An 11,639-nucleotide genomic window follows, 5' to 3' on the forward strand; every position below is an offset into this window, starting at 1 on the left:
ACTAAGACCCTCGAAACTTATACCTAAGACTCCATCTAATTAGATTTCACACTAATAAACTAAACAGGCTTATTGGCTCATTGTTTATGGAGAAAACGTAGATTGCATTTTTTTTTATTTTCGTTACAGTCTGGTGCAGAAGGCGACAAATGTATCAAACCACCAGAGATTGTGGTTGATTAGTAGATTCTGAAGAGTGGATCTCTGTGGCTTGGAAGAACTAATACCATGAAGCTTGAATACCATTGAATGTTCGCAATACTGATGTCGATTGCAAGTGAAATTGAAATCTAGAATTCTAGTCCTAAAATGCACTTTTCATGAGCTGTCAAATAAAGGAAAACGAACTATTCATGAGCTGTCATATACAGAAAACTGCAATCACTAAACTATTTAAGACCACTTAGAAAAATAATCACGCATATTTCGATAATCATGCATTGTTCAAAGTCACACATTCTTCGTAAATCACGGGTCTTTGGCAGCTTTCGTGTTCATATCATAGATCACTCGACGAAAGTAGAACTGTTCATAACACGGCCTTTTGCGTCACTGAGAGAGAACCCTCTTCACTTCGCAATTTCCAGTACAATAGTCATTTTTTTAAAACAGTCAACAGAGACAAACTTCCTCGATTTTACAAAGTTGCTTGCTTGAATTGGTTACTATAGTGGTTGTAATCAACGATGTGATTGGTGGATTTAGATGAGGGGACTAAAGCTGATTGGCTCATGTACCTGTCTGATTACCGGTTTCTGATTACCTTCAACTGTCCGATTACATGTTGTTGCATATTAATTAGTGCAAAATACAGCAGTTTGTGCACCAATCACAAGTGAGGAAACTTTAATTGTTCTCATTAATAATTTATGTGGCTCAAGTGTCGCTGATTTCAGAACATGTGTAGCCTGCGAACAGGCTCCCAGCAAGGGCGGAAAAAAAAATTCAGTGAGCAAAGCAAGTGGGAGTTGGACTGTGAATCTGCGAGCGAAGTGCGTGGGACAATGTGCACTCCCTCGTCACCAGACTGCTCTCAGCTTGTCCCGCTCACCCTAGACTACACTCGGCTTGCTCGCTCTAAAACCAACTGGGAGCCCGTTCACAGACTAGAACATGTGCACTGAACCGAGTCTTAGCGCATTTCTGAAATATTTTCTTAGAGGCTAGCAAGCTGCGTGCTTGACAGTGTTTTTTTAATAGTAGTTGCAAGAGCACCTGCAATTGTTAAAAAGGGAAGAATGTACAAAGAAAATAATATCACATTTTCTTTTAAATAAAAATAATAATAATAATGACCTGACGCTATGAAATGTTCTGTTTCAGAAAAACTGTCGATATCCAGAACCAAAACCTTAAGGCTTAAGTTTTTCATGGCATGTGCAAAGCATGAAGATTTCATAGCTTTGTACTCCATTTATTGTCACAAGTGCTTACACTTTGAATAGTACTTAACTGGAATCAATGTATGGCTTTTATTCTTCAGATGGATTTTACCGCTGTACGAATGGCTAGTGACTACGATTTTCATGCCCTTGGTCTAACTAGAAGAGGAGACATTCTTGCTCTTCGTTTGTTTGTTTTAGGCGATGAGAAGGAAGCAAAGAAAAGAAAGCTCTTGAGGCTTGCAAAACAACTCAGTGCCAAATTGACAAAAAAGAAGACAGGCTCTGCTGGCCCTCGGGGCATAATGAAGTCCCCCAAGACGAAACGTCTTCCCCAATGCAAAGTTTGAAAAGAATCCAAATTGGATGGATGCACTTTAATGACAAAGAAAATCGTTATATTGCTGTGCGCATGGCAAAAGGAGGAAGTACGAGAGAAGTATCATTCCCTATCCAGGCGACATCAGCAGATATGATGGATGAAATTAAAAATTTTTTTTTTCCAGACGGAATGTCCGTGTTCGGTAGGACGAATGCAATGACAGTTAAACTTGGAAACTTTAGCTGCCAAGAAATAAACAAAGAATTCACTTTAGAAAGGTACATTGAACACAAACTATCGAAAGTGCGACTGTATATTTGATCAAGAATAATCACCCAGTAAAAGAAAAGCGAAGTCCATGATATTTATTTCTTAAAATTTTTCTTGTAATACATGATAGGTTTTTTCTAGTTTAGCTTAGTTTGTTATCGATTGTAAAGCCACATGTATGTTGTGATTGATTTCTTAATAAAGACTTCTAACTATCAGTGATGATGACAGTGACCTTTTGACGCCAGCTTTCGACACCGCCACATCTTCAAGGTTGCTGGGCAGTTCAAAAGAAAGAAGAGTCCTGAGAGCACTTCGGGAAAAGAGTATCTCGACTCATTGGCTGCAGACCAAGCAAAAGAAAGTGACAAGCAAGAGGAGCTCCTCCAGTGCCAGGAAAAAGCTGCACGGCAGGAATGCCTACGCAAAGCAAGAGCCAGCAGAGTGTCTAAGGAGCCAAAAGTGAACAAGCAACACTTCATAGTTTCCGTAAGACATCTGATAGTCGGTGTTCAAATGCACAGATTTGAAAGGAAGGGGTAAGTAGGGATGGTGTACGACTGGGTGGGGTCGTTGAGCTTGACCCCTGAGTATTTTACTCTTTCCATGCCTGACAACACCAACCTGCACCCTTCTGTGCCGATTGAGACAGTCCATTGAGTGATACTTTCAATGTGTCAATGTGAAAAAGGCCTGGCCTTTCCAGATGAGGATGTTTGTTTTCAAGGCTATGTGCACCACATTAGGCAGAATTCTAAGTCACGGATTTCTTATGGTCGGGGTGTTTCCACCCTCGCTTAATAAAGTTTTTTTTATTGCGTTTCTTACTGGGAAGGAAAATGTTAGTGACCTGGATTTCCTAGAGGGGTTTTTGGACTATGTAAGTTATTACGACAATTTAAGACTCCAAGAGATTCTTGAAAAATGTAATTCTCGAGTCAGTCTTTCTGAGGAAAACATCAATTTCCTTTTGGAATTTCTGTCAGAGTTTGGTGTCAGTAAAATGCCTAATGAAAATAGCCTAGAAACAATTCTAGTAAGTGTTGCCAAAACAGAGCAGTGGAATAAAGCTGTGATGGCAGCAGATGCCACGAGGAAAGGCATCTTAGAGGGAGTACACAGAGAATTGTGGCTTCCAACCACAAAAGAGTTAGTATTAGATCTCTATAGCTTTTTGAATGTGATCACTGAGAAAGTTCTCAACCTAATTACTGTTGACAACCCGGATGCAATGACAAAGGGGCAGCAACCATTTACATGTATTTTGGGGGGTATGTCAGAAGACTCAACGAAAAAGAATTGGCATGCCTGCTTTGTTATGTAGCAGGCAGTTCCTCTCTTGCCGTTGAAACTATTAAAGTAATTTTCCATGTGCACGTGGGAAATCTGCCCCATGTTTCGGTGCATGCCTGCTCAGGAATAGTTGACTTGCCTTCCAGTGGCTATGAAAGTTTTCCAGAATGTTGGAGAAATTATATTTCTAGTCAACACAAGAGTTACCAAATTTATTATTCCTTTTGTCTGAAATATATTGACAAACCAGCCTTTTAGACAGATTTGCCAGACGTTTTATAATTTAGTTAACTAGATAAAAAAAGGAAGCTGCATTTAGACTGTCTTTGCTGGGTACCGTGACCATACAGCTTTCTTAAAGACCTGAAGATGGTTTCAGCGAGAAGACGGTTTCCTCGTTGGATGAATACTGGCGTACCTTAAATGTCTATATAATATACAGCTGTTTTAGTGTGAACTTTGTCGGATTACAGCAGTACAATCGAAGAGCTTTGCAAGGCAATGTGGCCATTCCTGACAAATGTAGCGATTTCGGCATTATCTGATGATACGTTGCCCGATGAGAAAAGATTTAGAAATGCCCAGGAATCCTTGGTCTTCCGGCCACTGAATCGACCCTTCTGACGAAGTTCATACTTCAGCTAGCTGTATTGTGTAATCTTAGTAGAGTAACCACCATGAGGCTTATGGTTAAGTTTCATACATATTTACAATGAAAGTGCTCTTAGCAATACATGTAACTAGTGTAGGTTCTAGGACATGCCCAGATGATATTGATGGATTTGTTTTGTTTCAGTTGTGTCATAAATGATAAATAAACACACTTGAATATCTTTGTGTCAGTAACTGTTAGAGACAGTTTGCCTTACCGTGCCCCTCTGTACCCCCCTTGGGCGGGTCACGTGACTTCTGCGACCATGTGCTCTTAGCAGTTTGATGTACGTTGTTTTGTGTGTAGGCGGAAAGTTTGCTTTTTCCTTCGCCTTTTACTTTCTCAATGTTGACATCTTGATTAGGCCTGAAGATGCCCAAAAATATGTAAGTGGTCGCTCATTTGTATTGTTTTTTTTTGTAATTTAATATTTGTTCGAGTCGCAAGCTTTACATTTGTGACAGAAGGACGAGTAACAGAATGAACATCTTCAGTGTACAATTTGTTTGTGGATTTCTTCAACAGTAACTTTAACACTGAGGATATGTATCACGCCACAAGGTTTATTTTGTGAATGGCACAGAATCAATATGCTGTCTGCAAGAGTCTTTCCCCACATCCAAGATTATATTAAGGTACCCTCTTGTTTAACAGGGAGGAAACCTATAAAATGTGAAAACAGCCACGACTTTTCAGCCATTTACCAAAACACCTTCCAACTTTGTAACAGCATAAAACATAATGACCTCAACTCATTTTTGGTGTTGATTACATGGGTCACATGATCTGTTAGCAATGTCTGATTGGTTTAAAAGGAAATTGAAAATGGGGTGGCGAGTTACCATATAATGGATATGAATTGAAACCTTTTAGCAATTATCTTGTTGTCCCTTATACGATTCTGGCCAGAATGCTTGACAGTGTTGCATCGTTTAAGAGATAAATAGTAAAAAAAGGTCACGTGATCGTTTTTTCTCTACTTATCTAATCCTGTTGACCAGTTGCTGATGCGATTTTCTTTTCTTTTCCTTTATTTTTACATGCAACAAATTCAATTAAGTTAAGTTAAAGTTAAAGTTTTAGTTTAGTTGAAATTGAAATACAACTCCAACCTTGCAATTCAAATAGGCCAAGGTGCCAGACGCAGGTTGTTCGAACTGTGGAAACGCTATCCACTGGATCAATCGCTATGCAGTGGATAGAGTGGTTTGTTTTGTTAACACTTAACCACTGGATAGCAATTTATCCCATGGATAGCGTTGTTCATCTTTCGAACAACTGGGCCTTGATCAACAATATTTCAAGAATGATATGTCCCTTGGGTTGTAAGTGAATGTGGTAAAATTTTCAGCACATTGTATTGGTAAAGAGAACAATTACCAGTGTGAGTCTTGTTGCGTGATTCGTGACGTGACACTCATCGTGGAATGTGCATTACAATTTCAACCTTTCGAAGCAGCTGTGGGGAGAAAAAACGTCGTTTTTATTTTGTCATGTCTCCATCTTACCACTGTGCCATCAGCAAGCTTAAGCCAGTTGACTGCTACTCAGGAAACTAAAATACATCCTCTAGCACCCAGTGTAGCTCACCCCAAAGACTTTTTTAAACTATTGCAGGCAACAGGTCAAACAGGGGTAAAAAACAACAGTGAAACTGACTTTTGAAATCAAGTTGTAAATTAATCAACTGTAACTTTACACTAAGTTTAAATCCTGAAATAAACCTTAGCAGTAGGCTGAAAAGTGGCTTGCAGTTTCTCAGCACCTTTTCTCATCTTGTTGAAAAATTACAGCTACGGGTCAGTCACATATAGTCAAGGCTGTCGCATCTAACGGAAGGCTCGTAGGTATCAAATCTTTTTCTTTTCTACAAAAGCGCAAGAAGTATTGCTTAAATGAATCATACTACATTTTTGCCTCAATATCTCACATTCTTGCTTCAAAAGCAAGTAAAAGTTTTTGCAGTTGTAGCTCGCAGCGAGGCCTTCTAACAAGTGGGAACAACACATGACAAATAATAACAAGCAATTCATAAAACTCTAGTTTTGAACTACCCAGGTTTACCACACACCCCGGTGTCTTCATTTGTCATTTATAAAACAGTTAACACCTTTGTCATCATGTCTTACTAGTTGTTGACAGGTTTTCGGACAAGGAGATAGAACATGTAATTTGGTAGAAAAGAGTTATTCTATGTTCCGGTGTGTAAGGCGTCAATGTGCTCCGGTAAATCAAGTACAGTTTTAGAGCTTCTTCCGCAGTTGTTGGTGTTTCCAGTCCCTCATCTTCTTGGATCATTTCCGCCAGTTCTTTAAAGTGTGGGGAACAACCCTTTTTTTGGGGACGTTCTGCACACATCTCTTCAGCAATTTCAAACTCATCAATTTTGAAAGGACATGAATAATCTTGTGCATCAACTGTTTCCGGAACAAAATAAAGAATGTCAGGCTTTCCATTGTTAGAAGGACGAATTCTGTAAAGATTCCATTCCTAGGCAACTCTGTGTAATTCCATTTGTAAGACATCAATAAAACAGAACTTCAGGCATTCATGTTGTGTAACATTGTCATTGTTGTACAAACCAGGATCTCTTAGGTCTTTAAGAAACTGTATCCACCATTCTGCGCATCCCTGCCTGAGGCGACCCCACCAAGCCTCAATTCGCTGGTTAGATGTTGACTTTCCAAACATAAAACTTTTCTCACCTGTCAAATCCTCAGCAGATCTGCAAAAGAAATGTTGGATGGCTGCTAAGCTCCCATTCTCAGTTCCCCGATCACCCTGAACAATGTAAGCGGTTCCTCCCAGCTGCCGCACACAGTCTAGGTAATACTGTGCAACTATGCATGGATCATTGCTTGATGATGCAACCTCTAGCCATAAAATTCTTTGACTAAAACCACCTATAGCTCTGTGAATACAAAATCCAAACGGTTTAAGTTTGTCATAACCATCTACGTGCCACAGGTAGTTTGGACCTTTGCATTGATAAACTCTTCTTCGAAGTCTATGTCTTAACCAAACTTGAACACCTTCTGGGTCAAAGATTCTCAAGATGTGACAAACAACTTCTCTGGTAGTAACCAGACGATGATAATTAACCAGCCTTTGATGCATTGCTCTGCATCCAAGTAAACCTCCACTCCCTCTTAGTTCTCTCTCTACTGCATTGACAATCTTGCATAGATCACTCCGATTTTGACACCTTGTGCACCCCAGTCTCTTTAAAACTCTTTTCGAGTGCCGTAAACTTATCTGAATTCCGTGTACACACAACAGGAATGATGTTATTTCCAGAGCTGTGAGTCCCAAGTTCAAGTAGTCTTGTATCAAGTCGTCGCATGTCCTCGCGGTGCCTTGTATTGCAGGGGAATAATTTGGAAGCACTGCCAACGAGGATGAACACATAAGAGCTAAAAAGAGCACTGTAATGAACTTCATAGTGTCTATGTAGCCTCAAATCTAAAAGCAATATACTTCAAAGGTTTCTTCTCTGCAAGGCATGTCGACTCCACATGCCTCGTTTCCGCAAGCTAAGTGGCAAGTGGTAAATCACAAGCTAAGTCGCAAGTGGCAACTGGCAACTGGCAGGTCGCAAGTGGCAAGTGGCAAGTCGCAAGTACCCAAAAAAACAAGGAAACCCATATGCCCCTTTAAAAGCACCGTATTTATCAGCTGTAACTTCTTATAATGTATATACATGTTAAATTACTACTGAATATCATTTTTCTCTTAACATGACCAAAGGAATGAGTAAGTATGAGAAACACTATTCACGCGTATGTTTATTAATCGTACAATTGCCAGCACGCATACAGTTATTTGGCGTGCAATCCCAGCAAGACTAAAATCGGTGAGTGTGATGGCAATTCCAGAATTTGTCCTGGTGGTCTGGAATGGAATAAAATGTAAGTTTCCACAATTCTTCTAGCTCTTTCCTTAAGTAATCCGTGCATCTACTCCCATGTTTTTTATGTTCACTCAAACGAGATGGAGGCTAACTCGATAACCTCACAGTTCTATTAGCCTCCATGCACAAACTATAGACCATTGTCACCTTTAATTGTTATGTATATCTTTTTTGTTTTTTTATGCTAATAATGTAATTTCAAAACTGTAAGTGCAAAATAAAGTGAAGTTGAAGTTGAAGTTCATCTTTGTCCTGTGATAGGAAATATTAAACTTAACACCTGTTTTTTGTAAGGGAGGGTAAAGAAAGTTTGTTCCAAGTTTTTGTCACCCAAGAAAGTTCTCTTTCAAGTATTCTCAGTGACTCTTCTATCTGGCATACACACTTGCAGTTTTCTGGACCAGGCCCCGCAGTACACTCACAGCTGTTCTCCACATCTGAACATCGTAATCCTCAACCTCTTCATCATAATTCTTGTCGGCCAACTTAAATAAAAGGATGTTAGTTATTAGTTTCTTTCTCTCTGTTTGTTCTTGTTAATACTGACAGTATTACCTCAGTTGTAAGAACAGAATCCTTGATGTTCATTTCCATTTTTCTGCTGGGAGTACCTGCACCTGCAGTGCGGACATGAATGGATGGGAAGCTTAATTTGCATGAGCCATTGGAATCAGTATAACAGGTTCCGATGAAATTTTAACGTTCACGTTAATGCACGGGAAACTTAATTCACATGCACCATTTGGAACTGGTATAACAGGTTCTGATAGAATTTGCAATCCATTTTTGAGCTTTGCACTTTTTGTCTTCTAGCTTTTTAAAACATGGAGGATCTGACATGCATAGACGAGTGTTCGTGGTTTTAGCACCAGACGACAAAGATTGTCTTTATCTATGTTTCGTGGACTGTGAAAGACTATTACTTCGTGGGTATGAACACGAGGAAGAGAAAACGGAGCATGTCCTGGTAATGTTATTCTAATGAGTTTAAGTTAAGTTTATGCGTACTGAAAAAAGGACTTTTTTCTTTAGTTCATTGTGGAAGAAAACCTGATCATTTGGGTAAGGATAAAAAACGTCTCAAAAGGACACCCATTTGCCATCCACTTCCAAGAAGAAGACTTTACCAACAGCCGTGATTTTGTAGATAGGCTTAAAGAAGTGCTGAATGAAGAAAGTCTAGAATTGGCAGCACAAAGCAGAGAAGACGCTGAAGACCGCATGGAGAAGAAAAGCAAACAAGGAGGCATGCATCTATATCTACATTATGGGGGTCTTACAAAGGGAGGCATGCTCCCATCACTGCAAGACATTCAATAAAAAAAATAAAAAGCAGTGTGAGGGGTAAAAAACCTTAAAAATATATAAAATATGTACATAATTTAAAAAGATTACTAAGAAAAGTTAATTAAGATTAAAAAATTAGAACCTAATTAAAATGTCATCATTCTAATCTAAGAGCGTTCTCAAATAATTGACTTTTTTTAACATCTAAAACATCGTTAGGTAAGGCGTTCCATTCTCTAATAGTTGTACAATAAAATGAGTTCCTATAGCTTTCTGTGTTCGAAGTTAGTTCGATGAACTTGTCTTTGTGAAAAGATCAAAGTTGACAATTACGCCTTTTGATATAGCATGGGATTTCTAATGCTGATTCACCATGAATAGCTTTATGAAGTAAAGTGAGGCGAGCAGATTTCCTTCTGTTTTGAAGGGAGGGCCATTCCAAATCGTTAAGTAAAATGGAAACAGTTCCAGGTGTTCACTGCCAACAGTTCTTCACAAATTGAGCAGCTAGCCATTGGACATCTTCTATTTGCTTTATATGCTTGTCAATCCAGGGGTCCCACACCGGGCTTGCATATTCCAGATGAGGTCTCACTAGTGCTTTATAAGCTAATTCTTTAATTGATTCAGGGCAGTTGCCAAGATTTCTTTGCAGAAAGCCAAGAGTTTGGTTTGCTTTGGTAACCTTACTGTCAATATGATGGCCCCAGTCTAGTTTAGAGAATAGCTCAATGCCAAGATATGGATGCTGTGACACTGATTCAAGGGAGTGTTCCATTAATTTATAATCATAAACAACAGGATCACGTTTTCTGGTTATCCTCATGACAAAGCATTTACTTGGGTTAAATTGCATCAGCCATTGCTGGGGAGTTTTCTGGCAGACAGCTGACCTTAAAAAAATTTCGAAAAGGAGGGAGATGGTGCCATCTTGAAAACAGGGACATGGCCTACTCCATTCTTGACAATCGTTAAAAAAATGCGAGGAGTAATTTTAGAGTTTGCAGAGGGTGAGGAGAAGAACTTCACTGAAGATAACACTACAGCTATGCGCGTATACTTCTCCAAGAAGCTCAATGTTTTAGGGAAGGTGAGAACATTTTCTATTCGTCTTAGAACACTTAGTTGACTTTAGGAATAAATTTGAAAAGAACTTGGCTATGTAGATTAACCTTGAACTAGAGAACTATCAGCTGTTTTTAACAACACTTTGTGGTGGGAGGATGGAGCAGGAAAATAAGCCTAATACCACTTAGTCTCATAAAATAAAATGAGTCAGGCACAATGAGATTGCTCCCAAAATTCGCTCCAACGAAAAAGTACGATAGCCCCTCACAAAAAATAGTGACTTCATTCAGCAGTGAGGTTCGTTTTCCCCAATTAGATTATCCCACAGGTACAGTTCCCACACGCCAAGTGACTTTGCCTGTGCGCTTTATTGGCTTTTTTCGTAATGTTTCACAAAGTTTTCAACATTGATGAAAAGTACCACAGATTTTTTCGCTCAAAAGAACTTCCCAAAAGACATTTTAATTCAAAAATTTGTTATAGATACGATTAATTAGTAATTGGACCTCGTCATACAATTCAGGGAGTAATCGTGGTCATAATTTCAAATCGGCCTTGCGCTTCAGGCTCGTCTGATTTCAAAAGTACACGCACAATTACCCCCTGAATTGTACTCCACTCTGTCCAGTTACTATTACTAATTAGCCTTAAAGGGGGCACTAAGAGACTGGGTGCACGGAGAGGCATCATCAGAACAACAAAACTATTGTAACTTGTTTATTTAAGGTTACTGTAGACCTTCAGGGGTGTCTTCCAAAGAATCATTTGTATGCACATCACTTATGTTATAACCATAGAAAAGTATATATCGTCGTAAAGCTAATAAAATGTAGAATCAGAAGAAATAATTTTTTTAAGATTTGATTCAATGGTAAGTGCGCGCAAGCCTTCAAATGCAAAACTGACACTATTTGTTAAACTGAATTATCTGCCTTCCTGCTCGCACATACAACCAAACGAACTGCAATGTCAATCAGTAGGTGATAGACTATAAAAGGGTGTGAGGCTTTTTTGATATTCCGATTGGTTGCCAAGAAAATCTATTTTGAAGTTGACAAATTGAATATTTGCTGATCTTCGTCACATGAGAGTGCATTAAAGGAGAAGTACTTGGAATATCAAAAGAGCCTCGCACCCTTTTTTGCATTGATAACCAAGGAACATTTTGGCCAAATTTCATAAGAATTCTTCAAATTTATATACCCTATTAATTTGCTTAAAGCAAGGAAATCCATGCAAAAATAAAGCCCGAGTTTTAGACTCCTAAAGTATTGAAAGCTTATCACACCTCATCAAAGCAGTTATCAACTGGGTCATGCTGCTGACCAATGAAATGCAAGCTTCGGACCCCCCAAGCACTCGCAACAAAAATTGCCCATTGAATTCGTGGGAAGTTTTGCTGACGCAGTCGAACACCGTCAAATAGTGATTGCGGCAAAAAAATGGGTAAAGTTC

At 39.0% G+C, this 11,639-nt stretch overlaps 1 protein-coding gene and 2 pseudogenes across 1 annotated transcript; 1 reads left to right on the top strand and 2 right to left on the bottom strand.

Moving 5' to 3' along the window:
- Positions 1–1,732: 1,732 nt before the first annotated feature.
- Positions 1,733–2,972, top strand: LOC145499928 (uncharacterized; annotated as a pseudogene).
- Positions 2,973–6,376: 3,404 nt separating this feature from the next.
- LOC145499953 (uncharacterized) lies at positions 6,377–7,972 on the bottom strand. Its single transcript, XM_081479469.1, has one exon. It carries the CDS (start codon positions 7,358–7,360, stop codon positions 6,410–6,412), a length of 951 nt encoding a protein of 316 aa, XP_081335595.1. The 5' UTR covers positions 7,361–7,972; the 3' UTR covers positions 6,377–6,409.
- Positions 7,973–7,983: 11 nt separating this feature from the next.
- On the bottom strand, positions 7,984–9,894 carry LOC145499954 (uncharacterized; annotated as a pseudogene).
- Between the last annotated feature and the right edge of the window lie 1,745 nt (positions 9,895–11,639).

Source organism: Orbicella franksi, chromosome 10 (assembly GCF_964199315.1).
Source record: "Orbicella franksi chromosome 10, jaOrbFran1.1, whole genome shotgun sequence".
NCBI classification, from domain to species: Eukaryota; Metazoa; Cnidaria; class Anthozoa; order Scleractinia; family Merulinidae; genus Orbicella; species Orbicella franksi.